We start from the raw sequence: 19,363 nt of genomic DNA on the forward strand, positions 1-19,363 counted from the left end.
TTTGTATATTGGATTAAAAGGTTGTGAAGCTACACTATAAAATAGGGGTAGAACGGGAACTTGGCGCTTGGTTCCTGAGATTAGCATGAGAGAGCAGAGAAAGTAGAGCCAGCCACGTGGAGGAGGCCAGGAAAAGCAGCCAAGATGGTGGAGTGCTGAGTGAGATGCCAGTTTGTGTAGAGTTTGTATCTGGGATAAGGAAGCAGATGGGGAACTGAGGAGAAGAAGGCTGGTGAGCTAGAAACCTTTGATTCTAGGAAACTCGGATAAGTCAGTGGCTTTGTGAGCACTGAGTGTGACTGGGTTTTGGAGCCCAGTGTGTATTTTTACTTGCCCGCCGGGTGCAAGGTGGGATTAAAGGTTATGGCCCACCAGTTTTTGGCTCCATGGTTTCTTTACCGACTGTCCGAATCCAATGCGAACCTGCATGGGCCAGGCGGCTCTGATAGTGGCCCCGGCCGTGCCTGCTGGCTTTATATTTGGCGTAGTCTGTGGCAGGATTCGATACAGATCGGCAAGGAGCCTTTGAGTGGTGGAGTAGAGGACTGGCTAGTGTTAGGGTTCCCCATGGCTGTCCTTTTGGGGATTGTAGGCTGGCTGACTTTTACAGCCATGCGTGAGGAAACTGAGAGCTCTGTAGAAGAGGCTGCCCAGGACCTGCAAACCCAGCAGCAGAAGGAGCTGGAGCAAACGCAGGAGAAACCGATGCTGACCCTGGAGCTGGAGGAAGTGCTGGAGGAGGAGGCCGACCAGGTGTTCGAGATTCGCCTGGAAATGGAGCAAACACTGGAGGAGGATTCAGAGGTTCGTGAGTTGCAGCTTGCCCTGGATATTGCGGAGAGCCAGCAGCGGCAGGAGGCCGGGGCTGAGGCTGAGGCTGAGGCTGAGGCTGAAGCTGAAGCTGAGGCTGAAGCTGAAGCTGAAGCTGAGGCCGGGTCCGGAGCTGCAAGGTCTGTGGAGCAGAAGGCGGCGGCAGACGGAGGCTTGAGCCCGGCAGACGGAGGCTCGAGCCCGGCAGCCGGAGCTGGTGTTTTCAGTCCCTCTTTGGAGGATGAGGAGAATCGGACTGGAGTTGCAACCCGCAGTCTCCAGAAGGTGAAAGCGCAGCTGGAAGGAGCACCTACTTCGGCCCTGGTAGGTCTGCGATTTTGGGAATTATGGCTGGACATGCTTTCCGGAGCAGAGATGGAAATGCTGACTGCCATTGCCACGTGCCCCTCTTTGGGACAGTGTGAAACCTGCCAGGACGGCAGGAATGAGGGGGGTGGCTGATGACCCACGTGTGTGGACTGATTTCCTGGACTACGACCGGAGTGGGCATTGGCTCCTTTGTTGGATGGACTTACGGATTATGGATTTTGGACAATGTGAAATACCCTGATGGGGGTGGGGGGTGGCTTTGCTGAAAGCACTCCCCCACCCCGGGAAGCTTTTCCGATGGCTAGAAGGAAGGCCGAGGACATTTTGCGCTTTGGGCTAAGTGCTCAGAGACTGGTGAAGTGTACCTTTGTAATTGTTGAAACTATGATTTTTGCTGTTGTAATCTGTGTAATGTTCTAATTTCCTTGCACAGGAATGCTGGTGATGTAAATTGTGGGTAGTAAAGTGAGCATAGGGGTGGATTGTTGGGCAGATAAAATGTATTATGCTCACTTTGTTAAAGAGGCCATCGCCCAGGTGATATTAATGTGTGTTGGAGATCGTTGTAACCTGGGGCTTGGTTTTGGGATTAAGCCTTTCCCACCCTTTCTGCTGTAGGGTGGTACAATCCAATCATGCCTCAGAGAAGTGACTTTGTATTAGAGACTACCCTATTTTGTATATTGGATTAAAAGGTTGTGAAGCTACACTATAAAATAGGGGTAGAACGGGAACTTGGCGCTTGGTTCCTGAGATTAGCATGAGAGAGCAGAGAAAGTAGAGCCAGCCACGTGGAGGAGGCCAGGAAAAGCAGCCAAGATGGTGGAGTGCTGAGTGAGATGCCAGTTTGTGTAGAGTTTGTATCTGGGATAAGGAAGGAGATGGGGAACTGAGGAGAAGAAGGCTGGTGAGCTAGAAACCTTTGATTCTAGGAAACTCGGATAAGTCAGTGGCTTTATGAGCACTGAATGTGACTGGGTTTTGGAGCCCAGTGTGTGTTTTTACTTGCCCGCCGGGTGCAAGGTAGGATTAAAGGCTATGGCCCATCAGTTTTTGGCTCCGCTGTTTCTTTACCGACTGTCCGAATCCAATGCGAACCTGCAAGGGCTGGGCTGCTGTGATAGTGGCCCTGGCCGTGCCTGCTGGCTTTACAGCTGCACTGAAGCCAGTGACCTCCGGGTTTTAAACCTGGGACCACAGTGTCCTAGGTCAATGCTCTCTCCACTGTGCCACCACTGGCCAGGCTCACTTGTTGTTTAATTTAGGAGAAATTTGACCATGTTTGTAGCTTGAGAATGATTCAATAGAAAGTGAGGGGGAGCTGAGTTTGCTATCCCAAAATATGTATTTGGGGGATATTATTTTAAGCTGGTTATTTTTAAGAAATTTAAGAAAGGTCTTTTACCTCCCCCTTATCTATGTAGGAATTCAGACAGAAAAACTGCTCCAGGAAGGGAACTATCACCTTAGTACAATATAAACTAAGTGTGACAGACAGGGAGGAATCAATCAAGCAAGGTCATTTTGTTAGACTCCCTCTGTGTCCCATTGTTTCTGGGTGGCCCAGCAAGTATTTGTTTACCAAATGTTTGCTCCTTATCTATGAATTGCCCACTTTCCCTTTGAAGTCCAAATCACTACATCCCTCTCTTAGCTCAAGATGGCATATAAGCCTTAACTGCCCTATTTGTCTTTGGGTCCCATATTCTTATGGAACTCCTGTATGTACACAGTACCCTGCGCTCTGACTCTATTTATAAGATATTTGTCTCTTTGAAGGCCCCCACTTACTTAATCCTGAGTTTTTAGGTACATCACAGAAGCCTTGTCCTCAGGCCCCACCATGAAGAATGATTTCCCAGGGAGCAGAGAGCAGCTTCCCAGGCCAGTGCAGGTGCTTGACAGAAACAGTCATGCCTGACCAGACGGTGGTGCAGTGGATAGAGCAGTGGTTCTCAACCTGTGGGTCGCGACCCCAGCGGGGGTCGAACGAACAAAACACAGGGGTTGCCTAAAGCCATCGAAAATACATATTTTATTTAAAAATGTATTGCGTAATAAAATATGTATTTTCCGATGGCTTTAGGCGACCCCTGTGTTTTGGTCGTTTGATCCCCGCCGGGGTCGCGACCCACAAGTTGAGAACCGCTGGGATAGAGCATTGAGTGGGATGCTGAGGACCCAAGTTCAAAACCCTGAAGTTGCTGGTTTGAGTGTGGGCTCATTCGGCTTGAGCACAGGGTCACCTGCTTGAGTGTGAGATCATAAACATGATCCCATGGTCGCTGGCTTGAGCCCAAAGGTCACTGACTTCAAGCCCAAGGTGACTGGTTTCAGCCCAAGGTTGCTGGATTAAGCAAGGGGTCACTGGCTCAGCTGGAGGCCCTGGTCAAGGCACACAAGAAAGCAATCAATGAACAACTAAGGTGCAGCAACTATGAGTTGATGCTTCCCATCTCTCTACCTTCCTATCTGTCCCTGTCAGTCTTTCTCTCTTTAGAAAAGAAAAAATAAGATAATGCACAATAAATTAGTCAACAAATCAGGAAATAACAGTGTAAAAATACTACAGTGTTTGAAATGTGACAGGAAAACTGCAAAAAGAGTTGATAATGATCACCTCTGGGGAGGTGACTATAAGGTGGGTTGTGGAGAATGGAGATGTTATTTTCCTTTGTATATTTTGTAAGATTTTTGATATTTAAAAAACATTGTGGCCCTGGCCTTGGCTGGTTGGCTCAGCGGTAGAGCGTCAGCCTGGCGTGCGGGAGACCCCGGTTGGATTCCCGGCCAGGGCACATAGAAGAAGCGCCCATTTGCTTCTCCACCCCCCCCTTCCTCTCTGTCTCTCTCTTCCCTTCCCGCAGCCAAGGCTCCATTGGAGGAAAGATGGCCTGGGCGCTGGGCATGGCTCCTTGGCCTCTGCCCCAGGCACTAGAGTGGCTCTGGTCACGGCAGAGCGACGCCCCGGAGGGGCAGAGCATCTCCCCCTGGTGGGCAGAGCTTCGCCCCTGGTGGGCGTGCCCGGTGGATCCCGGTTGGGCGCATGTGAGAGTCTGTCTCTCCCCCTTTCCAGCTTCAGAAAAAAAAACCAAACAAACATTGTGGCCCTGGCCGGTTGGCTCAGTGGTAGAGCGTCAGCCTGGCGTGCAGAAGTCCCGGGTTCGGTTCCTGGCCAGGGCACACAGGAGAGGCACCCATCTGCTTCTCCACCCCTCCCCCTCTCCTTCCTCTCTGTCTCTCTCTTCCCCTCCCGCAGCGAAGGCTCCATTGGAGCAAAGATGGCCCGGGCACTGGGGATGGCTTCGTGGCCTCTGCCTCAGGCACTAGAATGGCTCTGGTCGCAACAGAGCCACGCCCAGGATGGGCAGAGCATCACCCCCTGGTGGGCGTGCCGGAAGGATCCCGGTCGGGCACATGCGGGAGTCTGTCTGACTGCCTCCCCGTTTCCAGCTTCAGAAAAATACAAAAAAATACAAAAAACAACAACAACAAAAACCCCAAAAAACATTGTGTATATACTAATGTAATAGAAATAAAGGAGAATTCAGTTACCAGCAGGAGTGCTGGTGGGGACCCTACAGGGCTCTGATTATTTTTTGGCTGGGGCCCCGAATTTATAGCTATTTGCTTCTAAATGAACACTTTCTTGTTACTTATAATTGAAATTAATTAAATTTTAGATTGACATCTCTAGAGACTTTATAAGTGAATATTAGGGAAATCTCTTCTATATTTAAAAAACCAATAGAGCCTGACCAGGCGATGGCACAGTGGATAGAGCATCGGACTGAGATGCAGAGGACCCAGGTTGGAGACCCTGAGGTCGCCAGCTTGAGCTTGGGCTCATCTGGTTTAAGCAAAAGCCCACCAGCTTGAACCCAAGGTTGATGGCTCCAGCAAGGGGTTACTCGGTCTGCTGAAGGCCCACAGTCAAGGCACATATGAAAAAGCAATCAATGAACAACTAAGGTGTTGCAACGTGATGAAAAATTAATGATTGATGCTTCTCATCTCTCTTCGTTCCTCTGTCTGTCCCTACTATCCCTCTCTCTGACTCACTCTCTGACTCTGTAAAAAAAATAAAATAAAAAATAAATAAATAAAAATTAGCCTGACCAGGCAGTGGCGCAATGAATAGAGCGTCGGACTGGGATGTGGAAGGACCCAGGTTCGAGACCCCAAGGTCGCCAGCTTGAGTGCAGACTCATCTGGTTTGAGCAAAGCTCACCAGCTTGGACCCAAGGTTGCTGGCTCAAGCAAGGGGTTTACTTGGTCTGCTGAAGGCCCGGGTCAAGGCACATATGAGAGAGCAATCAATGAACAACTAAGGTGTTGCAACGTGCAATGAAAAACTAATAATTGATGCTTCTCATCTCTCTCCATTCCTGTCTGTCTGTTCTTGTCCATCCCTCTGTCTGACTCACTCTCTGTCTCTGTAAAAAATAAATAAATAAAATTAAAATTAAAAAAATTAAAAATAAAAATAAAAAAACAATAGAACATATCACTAGACTTTTTTCAAAAATTGAGGTTTTAGGGAAGTAGAATAATTTTATTTGCTTTCAAGTCATTCTTGAACTGGAAATTAAATTTGTAATGAAGTTTTCTAAATTCACTAAAAGTAAAAACAATAGTGGGTATCTATGGTTATGCTTTTTTTTCTTTAATAACATGTGCATACCACTGTTGTTTTTAGTTCAGGTCTATGGTGTCTTTGAATGCTTCTTCCTAAAAAGGAAAAACCAAAAAGAAAAAAAGTCTTCAAATCCAGGAGGGAAAATAGCAAATTATAAGATGGTTATGCCCTGGCCGGTTAGCTCAGTGGTAGAGCATCGGCCTGGCGTACAGGAGTCCCGGGTTCAATTCCTGGCCAGGGCACACAGGAGAAGCACCCATCTGCTTCTCCACCCCTCCCCCTCTCCTTCCTCTCTGTCTTTCTCTTCCCCTCCCACAGCCAAGGGCTCCATTGGAGCAGTTTGCCCGGGCACTGAGGATGGCTCTGTGGCCTCTGCCTCAGGTGCTAGAATGGCTCTGGTCACAACAGAGCAATGCCCCAGATGGACAGAGCAGCACCCCCTGGTGGGCGTGCCGGGTGGATCCCGGTCGGGCACATGCGGGAGTCTGTCTGACTGCCTCCCCGTTTCCAACTTCAGAAAAATACAAAAAAAAAAAAAATCTCATATGCAGGAGAATGCAGACAGCCCAAAAGAGAACAGGCAAAATACGAGCTCTTGGCAGCTGCCCTTAAAGTCTCCAATGCCCCTAAGGGGCCTCGTAAAACTCCACCAGAGTCCTGCTTCAAGTGTGAAAAGAAAAGTCATTGGGCAAAGCCTGTCCGGCTCCTCAGCCCTTGCCAAGGCCTTGTCCTTACTGTGGGAAAAAGGGACACTGGAAGGTAGACTGCCCCCTCGCTCCTCTAAGGGAGGGTTCAGTCTCATCTAGCCCTACTCCAGCCACCTGTGATAACTGAAGATGCCCAGGGCTGTCAGCCCCATCTCACATCACCATCAAAAAGCCTAGGGTAGCCATCCAAGTAGCAGGTAAGCCAATCTCATTTCTTTTCTTTTTTAAAAATATTTTATTTATTGATATTTAGAGAGAGGGGAGAGAGAGAGAGAGAAGGGGGAGGAGCAGGAAGCATCAACTCCCATATGTGCTTTGACCAGGCAAGCCCAAAGTTTCGAACCGGCAACCTCAGTGTTCCAGGTCAATGCTTTATGCCACTGTGCCACCACAGGTCAGCCCCAATCTTATTTCTTATAGATACAAGGCCACTTACTCTGCCTTGCCCAGATATTCAGGTCCTGCTCATCCCTTAAAGATCTCTGCTGTGGGTGTTGATGGTCTTATTTCCTCCCTATTGGCCATGGATCCACAGCCTTGTCTAATACATGGCAATTCCTTTGCACACTCTTTTCTCCTCCTGCCTCAATGCCCTATACCTATGTTAGGCCGGAACCTACTCTCCAAATTCAGAGCCTCTCTCTCCTTTCACTTTCCGTCCTCAGAGTCGGCTCTGTTACTGCTTCTCAGCCATCCAGATTTGCCCAATTCTGTTATAAATTTACCTTTACCACCCAGCACAGTGAATCCCAAGGTTCTCCTCACCACCCCCATGGTGGCAAAACTCCAGGGAAAGGCCCCCTAGTTTCATGTCTCCAGGTTAAAGAAAACAGAAACTCTATCTCCACACATGCCTATGGATGACCCTTCTAGTCAACCTGAATCACCACCCAGATATGCCTGCTCCCCCTGAGGGCCCACCAAGGTCAGACTGATTAAAATCCCAGAAGAAGAACAGCCTGAGCCGTGAATAACCATGATTACCCCCTGATAACAGACAGGATGGAGATTCCAGCTTGCTCTATTCTTTCTTATCTCCTTACCCTTAAAGGCATACTCTGCCCCCATACCCTCCCTCTTGGAATCCTCTCATCTAGAAAACTCTCTTAATCTTATTTAAAATCTTGTAATCAACATTAACTCCTCCTCATTCTAGCGACTGGGGCGGAGGCCATGGGGCCATCCTTAGTGCCCGGGGTGGCCTTGCTCCGGTGGAGCCTTGGCTGTGGGCGGGAGGAGAGACAAGAAGAGGAAGGAGAGGGGGAGGGGTGGAGAGGTAGATGGCGCTTCTCCTGTATGCTCTGGCCAGGAATCGAACCCGGGAATCCTGCACACCAGGCCAATGACTCCGAAGGGTCTATCATATCATGCTTTTTACTTAAAAAAAAAAAATTTACATTTCTTTTGAATGCTGATGAACAGGAGACACCAAATCTTTTTCGCCTGCAAACTACTACCTTCTTTATTAGATCTAGCTAATAACACTGTTTTGTCTTTTTCCAAATAGCTCGAGATATATGGATGTTGGGCAGATAAAATATATTATGCTCACTTTGTTAAAGTGGCGCTGCCCACGTGAGGCTGTTGCTCAGGTGATATTAATGTGTGTTGAGAATCCTTGTAGCCTGGGGCTTGGTTTTGGGATTAAGCCTTTCCCACCCTTTTTGATGTGGGGTGGTGCAATCCAATCATGCCTCAGAGAATTGACTTTGTATTAGAGACTTCCCTATTTTGTATATTGGATTAGAGGTTGTGAAACTACAATATAAAATGGGGACGGAGCGGGAGCTTGCCCTCTTGGCTCCTGAGATTATCATGAGAGGAGAGAGCAGAAGGAGGCCATGTGGAGTAGGCCAGGAGAAGCAGCCAAGATGGCGTAGTGCTGAGTGAGATGCCAGTTTGTGCAGTTTGTATCTGGGATAAGGAAGGAGATGGGGAACTGAGGAGAAGAAGGCTGGTGAGCTAGAAACCTTTGATTCTAGGAAACTCGGATAAGTCAGTGGCTTTGTGAGCACTGAATGTGAGTGGGTTTTGGAGCCCAGTGTGTGTTTTCTGCTTGCCCGCCAAGTGCAAGCTAGAATTAAAGACTATGGCCCATCAGTTTTTGGCTCCGCTGTTTCTTTACCAACTGTCCGAATCCAATGCGAACCTGCATGGGCTGGGCTGCTCTGATGGTGGCTCTGGCCCTGGCCTTAGATACTGGCTTTACAATGGAAAAGATTTATATAGGCGGATGGGGATCCTCAAACCCCTCAGCGAGATCTTATGAGAATGGCTTTTAAGATACCTAGAGGCAGAAAAGGCCCAATAGATATCAGGGGAACTACCAGCTTTTAGGATACACCTTTAAAGGCTCCAACGCCCCAAAGGGGTCTCATAGGATGCCATCTGGGTCCTGCTTCAATAGTGGAAAGGAAGGTCATTGAGCTAAAGCCTGCCAGGCTTACACGCCTCTGCTGTGAGGAAACAGGGACACTGGAAGGTGGGCTTCCCCCTCGCTCCTCTAAGGGAGGGTTCAGTCTCTTCCAGCCCTGCTCCAGCCACCTATGACCTAACCTTGCCCAGAAAGCTGGGGTTTGCCACTGAAGGCTAAAGGTGCCCAGAGCCATCGGCCCCATCTACGACATTGTGAACGAGCCTAGGGTATTTCTTCCAAGAAGCAGGTAAACTGATCTCATTTGCACAAGGGCCACTTAACTATGTTTTGCCTGAATAGTCAGGTTTTTTATTCTTCCCTCAAAGATCTCTGTTGTGGGTGTTGATAGTCCTATTTTCTGCTGCTTTGCTTAATATATAGTGTTTCCTTTATCCCTCCTACCTCAATGCCCCACTCATATTTCAGGCTGGGACCTACTCCTAATTTAGAGCTCCCTTTCCTCCTTTGGCCAACTTGTATTATGAATTTACCTTTGCCACCCAGCTGAGTGTATCCCAAGGTTCTCTTTACCATGCCACAGTCACAGAGATCCAGGGAAAAGCAACCTGGTCTGAACTCTCCAGGCAGAGGAGAACAGAAGCTCCATATCCACGCTTGCTGCAAATGGCTTTTTCCAGTCTACCTGAATCATTACCAGCTAGAAGCAGCGGTGTAAAGCCAGCAGCCAGGGCCAGGGCCGCTATCACAGCAGCCTTCTGGCCTATGCAGGTTCACATTGGATTCGGACAGTCGGTAAAGAAACAATGAAGCCACAAACTGATGGGCCATAGTGTTTAATCCTAGCTTGCACCCGGTGGGCAAGTAAAAATACACACTGGGCTCCAAAACCCAGTCACATTCAGTGCTCACAAAGCCACTGACTTATCCGAGTTTCCTAGAATCAAAGGTTTCTAGCTCACCAGACTTATTCACCTTTGTTCCCCATCTCCTTCCTTATCCCAAATACAAACTCTACACAAACTGGCATCTCACTCAGCACTCCACCATCTTGGCTGCTTCTCCTGGCCTACTCCACGTGGCCTCTCTCTGCTCTACTCTCTAATGCTATTCCAGGAACCGAGAGGGCCAACTCCCGTTCTGCCCCCACTTTATATTGTAGCTTCACAACCTCTAATCCAATATACAAAACAGGGAAGTCTCTACTACAAAGTCACTTCTCTGAGGCATGATTGGCTTATACCGCCCCACATCAAAAAGGGTGGGAAAGGCTTAATCCCAAAACCAAGCCCCAGGCTACAAGGATTCTGCCTGACCAGAGAGACACACATTAATATCACCTGGGCAACGGCCTCCAAGTGGGCAGTGCCACTTTAACAAAGTGAGCATAATACATTTTATCTGCCCAACAAGCGGTCATTGGGACTTGGACATGAGCTGCAAAGTATAGAATGGTGACAACAATTCCAGTGCCATGCAGACTTTTCCTGTAGGGAACTTTCCTGGACTCCTGCTCCCTGTGACAGCTCCTAACAGACTGAACTGTGGTTGGGTTGCATTTTTCAGGGATTTGGCATGGTGATGGGGCCAACTTGGACTTGGTGAACATGTTAAGGACACTACTCTTTTATGGATTCTTGCTGTATTGGCCAAGAGTTTGCTTAAAGGCTTTTAATCACTGTAAAAAAAAAAAAATAGAGGACTGGATGAAGAAGATGGGGCACATATACACCATGGTATACTATTCAGCTAGGAGAAATGATGACATCGGATCACTTACAGTGGAATGGTGGAGTCTTGGTAGCATTGTGCGGGGTGAAATAAGCGAATCAGAAAAAAACAGGAACTGCAGGATTCCATACATTGGTGGGACATAAAAGTGAGACTAAGAGGCATGGACAGGAGTGTGGTGGTTACGGGGGGTGGGAAGGAGGGAGAGGGGGAGGGGGAGGGGGAGGGGTACAGAGAGAACTGGATGGAAGGTGGCGGAGGACGATCTCTCTTCGGGTGATGGGTATGCAACAGAACTAAATGACAAGATAACCTGGAAATGTTTTCTTTGAATGTATGTACCCTGATTTATTGATGTCACACCATTAAAATAAAAATTTATTTATAAAAAAAAAAAAAGATTAGCTCCTCCTATGCAGCTGACTGCTGGTTGTGTCTGTCCATGTCATCTTCAACTGACTCAACTCTCCCTATTCCTCTTAATAATACTCATCTCCTTCACTCCACTTTCATGTACAAGATTCAGAGAGGGGCCACCTGCTGTGAGAGAGCCAGCACTCTCATAGGACATTACCCCACCTCTTTCTAGAAGAGTGTTGCTTTTACCTTAATCAGTCAGGACTAGTTAGAGACACGGCAACCAAATTAAAGGAACGAGCCCAGTGAATTCGTAAAAAACAAACCGAGTCCTGGAATCAGTGGTTTCGCACAAACTGGGTGTCTTAGCTATTGCCTTTCATTGGTCCACTCACTTTCCTATTTATTATTCTAGCTTTTGGACCCTGCCTCTTATGTTTGTTCACTAGTTTCTTACAGAACCGCAGGCAGACCTTTGCCAATCAGAAAATTGGAAAAGTCTACCTAGCCCCTTGTTGGGCAGATAAAATGTATTATGCTCACTTTGTTAAAAATGGCGCTGCCCACGTGAGGCGACGCCCAGGTGATATTAATGTGTGTTGAGAATCCCTGTAGCCTGGGGCTTGGTTTTGGGATTAAGCCTTTCCCACCCTTTTTGATGTGGGGTGGTACAATCCAATCATGCTTCAGAGAAGTGACTTTGTATTAGAGACTTCCCTATTTTGTATATTGGATTAGAGATTGTGAAGCTACAATATAAAATGGGGGCAGAACGAGAGTTTGCGCTCTTGGTTCCTGAGATTATCATTAGAGGAGAGAGCAGAGCAGAGAGCAGAAGGAGGCCACGTGGAGTAGGCCAGGAAAACAGCCAAGATGGCGGAGTGCTGAGTGAGATGCCAGTTTGTGTAGAGTTTGTATCTGGGAAAAGGAAGGAGATGGGGAACTGAGGAGAATAAGGCTGGTGAGCTAGAAACCTTTGATTCTAGGAAACTCGGATAAATCAGTAGCTTTGTGAGCACTGAATGTGAGTGGGTTCTGGAGCCCAGTGTCTGTTTTTACTTGCCCGCCGGGTGCAAGCTAGAATTAAAGACTATGGCCCACCAGTTTGTGGCTCCGTTGTTTCTTTGCCGATTGTCCGAATCCAATGCGAACCTGCATGGGCCAGGCTGCTGTGGTGGCCCTGGCCCTGGCTGCTGGCTTTACACCCCTACACACCAACTCCGAAACTTGCCATTGCAAAACAGAAAAATCTGGACCCCTATAAATACACCCCTACCCAGCAGGAAGCCATCACTGCACCTCTCTACTCCTCACTGAGAGTAATCCTTAGGCCAGAACCCTTCACTGTCCCTACTCAGCAGGAAGAAGTTACAGAAGATGATGACCTCCATCCCCTTTCCCTTGAAGCCTCTCTAGGAATCATTCTCTTTCCTTTTTATATAAATATATCAAATAGTTGGGAACCTTAGGTTTTATTTCTTTAACACTGATGGCATGAGTTTCGTTTCAGGGCTTATGGCAGGTGACCAACCACAAAGGAATGTGCAATTGTGAAGCCAGTAGTCATGGCCACCATCACAGCCACCTGGCCCATGCAGGTTTGCATTAGATTCAGACAGATGGTAATGGAACAATGGAGCCAAGATGTTGGGCAGATAAAATATATTATGCTCACTTGGAGGCCATCACCCAGGTGACATTAATATGCGTTGGGGGCAGGCTGTGGGCAGGGAGAATCCTTGTAGCCTGGGGCTTGGTTTTGGAACTCAGCCTTTCCCACCCTTTTTGATGTGGGGTGGTACAATCCCATCATGCCCCAGATAAGTGACTTTGTATTAGAGACTTCTTTATTTTGTATATTGGATTAAAGGTTTTGATTTCTACACTATAAAGTGGGGGCAGAACGGGAGCTTGCTCTCTTGGTTCCTGAGATTATTATTAGAGGAGAGGGCAGAGAGAAGAGCAGAGTAAGGCCACGTGGAGGAGGCCAGCAGAAGCAGCCAAGATGGCGGAGTGTTGAGTGAGAAGCCAGTTTGTGCAGAGTTTGTGCAGGGAGAAGGAAGGAGATGGGGAACAGAGGTGAATAAGGCTGGTGAGCTAGAAACCTTAGATTCTAGGAAACTCAGATAAGTCAGTAGCTTTGTGAGCACTGAATGTGAGTGGGTTTTGGAGCCCAGTGTGTGTTTTTACTTGCCCACCGGGTGCAAGCTAGGATTAAAGATGATGACCCACCAGTTTTTGGCTCCTTTGTTTCTTTACCGACTGTCCGAATCCAATGCGAACCTGCATGGGCCGGGCTGCTGTGATGGTGGCCCTGGCCTTGGCCACTGGCTTTACACAAGAATTGGTGGGCCATCATCTTTAATCCTAGCTTGTACCCGGCAGGCAAGTAAAAACACACACTGGGCTCCAAAACCCACTCACATTCAGTGCTCACAAAGCTACTGATTTATCTGAGTTTCCTAGAATCAAAGGTTTCTAGCTCACTAGCCTCATTCTCCTCTGTTCCCCATCTCCTTCTCTCTGCACAAACTGGCTTCTCTTTCAGCACTCTGCCATCTTGGCTGCCTCTCCTCTCCTCCACGTGGCGTTTCTCTGCTTTCTGCTCGCTAATGCTAATCTCAGGAACCAAGAGAGCAAGCTCCTGGTCTGCCCCCACTTTATAGTGCAGAAATCAAAACCTTTAATCCAATATACAAAATAGGGAAATCTCTAATACAAAGTTACTTATCTGAGGCATGATGAAATTGTACCACCCCACATCAAAAAGGGTGAGAAAGGCTAGTCCTAAAACCAAGCCCCAGGCTACAAGGACCCTGTCGCCCTAACACACATTAATATCACCTGGGAAACGGCTTTCACGTGGGCAGTGCCATCTTTAACAAAGTGAGCATCATATATTTTATCTGCCCAACAGTGAGCATAATATATTTTATCTGCCCAACAATCCCAACACACATTAATATAATCACGCCCATTCCAAGCAAGAAGAACAACTAATATCACCTGGGCAATGGGCTTCCACATGGGCAGTGCCATCTTTAACAAAGTGAGCATAATATATTTTGTCTGCCCAACACTGATGAAGTCATGGACGGTTGAAACCGCTGACGACTGAAAATGCACCAACACCCATAATTGGTGAAAAGCACCCCTGCGCCCAGCAATAGCAACAGCCAAGCAGCAAATGCCCTGCTACCCTTCTTACTTCCCTATCCTTATCCTTAAAAGTGGCCTAAAGACTGTAGCCGCTGCTGCTCTCCCTTAGGAGACACCCTGGCAGGTTTCCTTTCATTAAAGCCTGTTACACTGGTCTTTCGGACTTCAATTGATTCTATCAATACATATATTATTATATTATACAAAAGAAGTAAATTCAGTTAAGAAAATGGGGGGGGGTATTTCACATGGTCTGCCAAGAGCTACAGTCTTATTAAAACAGGCCTATTGCCTGACCAGGTGGTGGTGCAGTGGATAGTGCATCAGACTGGGATGCGGAGGACCCAGATTTGAGACCCCGAGGTCACCAGCTTGAGCATGAGTTCATCTGGTTTGAGCAAGGGGTTACTTGTTCTGCTGAAGCCCCACAGTCAAGGCACATATGAGAAAGCAATCAATGTACAACTAAGGTGTCGCAACGAAAAACTAATGATTGATGCTTTTCATCTCTCTGTTCCTGTGTGTCTGTCCCTATCTATCCCTCTCTCTGACTCTCTGTCTTTGTAAAAAACAACAACAACAACAAAAACAACAGGCCTATTACTGCTTGTTTCTGAAAAATCCACATCAAAAGAGATGGACTGTGCCCTGGCCGGTTGGCTCAGAGGTAGAGCGTCTGCCTGGCATGCAGGAGTCCCGGGTTTGATTCCCGGCCAGGGCACACAGGAGAAGCACCCATCTGCTTCTCCACTCCTCCCCCTCTCCTTCCTCTCTGTCTCTCTCTTCGCCTCCTGCAGCCAAGGCTCCATTGGAGCAAAGTTGGCCCGGGGCACTGAGGATGGCTCTGTGGCCTCTGCCTCAGGTGCTAGAATGGCTCTGGTTGCAACAGAGTGACGCCCCAGATGGGCAGAGCATTGCCCCCTGGTTGGCATGCCAGGTGGATCCCGGTCAGGCGCGCATGCGGGAGTCTGTCTGACTGCCTCCCTGTTTCCAACTTCAGAAAAATACAAAAAAAAAAAAAAAAAAAAGAGATGGACTGTGAAACTACCTACATGTTGGGAACACTATACACATGAGTTTTACTTGAAAAAGTCGGTAGAGTACTTAAAATTAAGGTGCCACTCTTTTATGTCTGTTGGCATTATTTCTATTCTTGCTAATCTGCCACAGATGCAAAGATGTTACCGACCAGACCTTAAACAGTAACTGCACAACCCTCAAAAGCCAGGAAGGAAGCTGAACCTTCAGACAAAAGCACATTCCTTTAGGTCTTCCAGCAGGGAGGGAGGAATCAGCCTGCTTAGATTATATAACATCTTTTAAATGTGCCTATTAATACTAGTCAGGCTACTAATTTATTCATGCTTAAGAAGGCAGGGTCTTATACTGCATGGTTTGTAGGGGTGCGTTTATCTAATTCTTGGAGAATGTATTATCAGGTCCCTTTGCTCAGAGGTCTCTCAGCCAGTTCTTGATGGAGTTAAAATCTGCGAGTTCCTGGTTCCAAAAGCTTGGGCTTCCGTAAGTGCTTTTTTTTATAACTTGGAACACAGTACAAATCCCCAGGTTATTAAGACTTGTGTTCTCCTTCTGCAAGGCTAACATTGATATAGTGTTGTAGTAATATAAGGTTATAGTAACTAAATATATAGAAATATAAAAATATAGAAGATATATAAAAGTAATTAAAAGGATATTAAAAATAATAATTAAAATTAAATAAAGTTATGCCATTTGGATAGGAATTAATATAGTGGCTTAGTGCCTGACCAGGCGGTGGCGCAGTGGATAAAGCATTGGACTGGGATGTGGAGACCAGGTTCGAGACCCCGAGGTCACCAGCTTGAGCATGGCTCATCTGTTTGAGCAAAGCTCACCAGCTTGGACCCAAAGTCACTAGCTCGAGCAAGGGGTTACTCAGCTGAAGGCCCACAGTCAAGGCACATATGAGAAAGCAATCAATGAACAACTAAGGTGTCACAACAAAAAACTAGTGATTGATACTTCTCATCTGTCTCCATTCCTGTCTGTCTGTCCCTATCTATCCCTCTCTCTGATGACTCTCTCTCTGTCCCTGTAAAAAAAAAAAAAAAATAGTGGCTTAGTGCCATAACCCTGTAATGTGATAAACAGACTCTGACTTTCAAGCAGAGCCCAGTTAGTATGTGTGTGAAGTTATACATATAAAGAAGTGGCTTGGTGTTATTTACATTAACTTTGTAAATTAATGAAAATAAAAACATCTTAAAAAGCGGTTTGATGTAATGTTTCAGTAGATTAACATAAAAGGGGTTCCCTGTGAGGAACTCCGGAAAAGGTGGTTTGAGGTGATAATCCTGTAGATTGAAACCTGTTAGAAGGCATTGGCCAGAAAAGGTACTAAAGCTGAGGGGCCCCCTGCTGCAGTAGTCGCCCAGACTCCAACGTTGATGTGGACTGTCTCCATGCCGCTGTGAGCTTTAATCAAAGCCAGCCGAGAGGAGCACGCTGCCGGGCCCTCTTAAGAGCAGTACCCAGGCACGCCAAAAGGATTTGTGAGAAATAAATTACCTGTGTGATTATTGCAACTAATTTGTGTGTCGGTCCTGTCTTTCCTCTGGTGGCACTTAACAGTAGCATCCTCATAGCTGCCTCAAGAGTAGTCTCAAAGAGGCTGCCAGCCCTGCTGATAAGCAGGAGTGTACCACTGCACGGGGAAGTTGAATCAGGGACACCTGATCGATGTAGAGCTTGGGCTCTACTGGGACATATAGTCACAGGATCCTCCTACATTGGTGTCAATTTGGCCAAAAGAACACAGGATTCAAGGGCAGGAGGCCTGAATTCTACCACCAGCTCTGCCCAGTATTCCCTGGTGAGGCTTCTCTGCCTTCTTGAACCTGTTTCCATCAAAGGCTAAGAGTGCTCAAAGTCCCAGCCTGCTCAAACATATATAGATTTTATACCTTCCCTTCCCCTGGGAGCTGCCTGGCTCTTCCCATGGGGTAGAAGCTCTAAGTGCCCAGTTAGTCTCCCCAGGTAAGAAGTGGGGGCCACAGTGACTGCTATAGCCAACAGTCACTTTGGGTTGCACTGAAGTCCTAGTGAGGTCTTGGCTTTTCACAACCCACAGTGAAGGTAGCTACACTGGCCTGAGACTGTTTATGCTCTTTAGAAAATTTAAATTTTATTATTAATTTCTAAAGATTTTATTATTATTTAAAAAATTTTTTAGAGCCAACTCTCATCATTGCTCTCTATGGCTCTGAGTAGGGCCTGCTCCATTACTTCTCTTCCTCTAATTGCCTTTCCTCTTAGCCTCCACCTCCTAAACTGCTCAACCAGTCATTTCCTTGCCAAAGGCTCCATCTGGAAGCTACTCAAGGTCAAGCCTTGAGCCATGTGCCAGGGATCAAATGGGTGGATTCTTGACCCAGTTTTGCTCCTTCACAGCTCAGCTGTGAAGCGTTGGACAAGTTCTTTAACCTGTTTCCGCTTCAGCTGCTTCATTTCTAACACGGGTACGTACAGAAATGCTATTTTAAGGGTGTGAGATAGGAAGGCTTTCAAGGTCTGGGCAGTTCTTACTGAATGCTATTCTTGTTAAATATTAAAATATAGCACAGTGTTTTGCAGAAGTAGCTGTAACAGAAACCCAATTGGAAAAGTACAGACAACTGAAAAGGAGAAATCAACATGTAATTAACCAAATAGTATACATAAGCTAAGCAACAGCTAAGCCTCCCTTTGGGGAGACACAGTAGACAGAGCTTTGGATGTGCATTCCCTGTCTTTACTTGCTGTAAGTAAATAAAACTACCTAACTACAACCATGTCTAGTTCTATTTGTTTACTACATATAAACAAATATTGATTTGAGAGAGAGGGCTGGGAGGGAGGGAGGAAGGGACAAACATTGATTTGTTGTTCCACTTATTTATACTTTTATTGGTTGATTATGATATGTGCCTTGAGCTGGAATTAAACCTGCAACCTGGACATACTGGGGTAACTGAGCTACCTGGCCAGTGCAGTCATCCCTAGTTTTGAATTGAACACCTCAAGCAGCGAACTCGAGGGATTGGGTAACAAAAGGGCTTGGGGCAAAGTTCCTACTGACAGAAATCCCTTTTCTGGGGTAAGTGGCTATGAGGAAAGCATATTTGGGTAGGGAGAAAAACTAAGGGCACCCTTTCTGCTTTCTAAATGAAACAAACAATTATTAGGGACCCTGTTTTTAGTGAAGTCGGGTGAGAGAAAGCAGGGATGCAAACAGTCCCTTGGCCTGGATGAACTCTCAGGAGGACAGGGGAGGTGAGGCTAGATAGATCAATATCGAGGGATGAGAGCAAAGGGCTCTCACCGGACCCCCCGAAGTGCTGCGGAAATCAGGGCAGAAGAGCCTAGTGCCCAGAGATCCGGGGAAGTTTGGGCAGAGAGCGCTTTCTTAAAATTTGTAAGTTTTCTTGCCAGCTAAGGAAGGGAAAGGGATTTCAGGGCCAGGGATCCCGTGGATATTCTTGTAAGCGCGAGGCAGAGCGCACCCGGCGGTCCCCACTGCACGGGTTGAGTGCAGGATACTCGGAATCGCTCCACTAAAGGCTCCAAGCAGTCCGTGAGCAGCATTTTCACCAGAGCCAGGGAGCCGAGGGCGCACAGTCAAGCCTGTGCAGGAGCCCGGGCGAGGCAGCCGGCTGCCCGGGGCGCGGACTTCGGAGTCCCGTGAAGCACCGGGAAGTAATCGCCACCGCCAACGGCCTGACGCCAGCGGAAGTGCTCGCCCCGGCGAGCCTGCTCCGCAGCCTGGCGCCCCAGGAAGGGCGGGCGCGGAGCGGAGTGAGGGCGGGCTCGGCTCGCGGGGACGAGGGGCGGGCCTGCGGCGGCGGGGCGGGGCGGGGTTTGGCGAGGGTTGTTTTCATCCAGGCCGTGGTGGTACCTGGCGCTCTGCTGGAGTTGTCGAAGGCGGAGGTTTGAGCTGGTTCGGAGAGGTGCGCTCGAGGCCGGAAGCAGCGAGGAGAGTCGGAGGGGAGCTGGAAGCGATCGCGCGTGCCGGTGGTCCTCGGCGCCGCGATGTCAGCGAAGTGCTGCGCGGGCCAGGTGAGCGGGGCTGGGTGCCGCGTGCTGGTGGACGGATCGGGCGAGCGGCCGGGAGCCCGGGCACGGCGCGGCCAGCTCCGCGGCCGAAAGTGCTGCGGGCGGTGGATCGCTCAGGACAGATCCCGCGGCGCCTGGGTTCCTGCCTCGGGCCTGAGCGCGGCGCTCGGCAGCCGGGGAAAT

General features: G+C 48.0%; 1 protein-coding gene across 2 annotated transcripts in view; it reads left to right on the forward strand.

Moving 5' to 3' along the window:
• Positions 1-18,989: 18,989 nt before the first annotated feature.
• The window catches only part of SERINC5 (serine incorporator 5), a 176,928-nt gene continuing 176,554 nt past the window's right edge, over positions 18,990-19,363 (forward strand). For both annotated transcript variants that reach the window (XM_066381682.1, XM_066381683.1), the window contains exon 1: positions 18,990-19,183. In XM_066381682.1, the coding sequence (XP_066237779.1) occupies positions 19,157-19,183 (27 nt within the window). In that variant the 5' untranslated portion in view covers positions 18,990-19,156. The remainder of the gene's footprint in view (positions 19,184-19,363) is intronic.

This window comes from Saccopteryx leptura, chromosome 4 (genome assembly GCF_036850995.1).
Source record: "Saccopteryx leptura isolate mSacLep1 chromosome 4, mSacLep1_pri_phased_curated, whole genome shotgun sequence".
In the NCBI taxonomy this organism is placed as follows: Eukaryota; Metazoa; Chordata; class Mammalia; order Chiroptera; family Emballonuridae; genus Saccopteryx; species Saccopteryx leptura.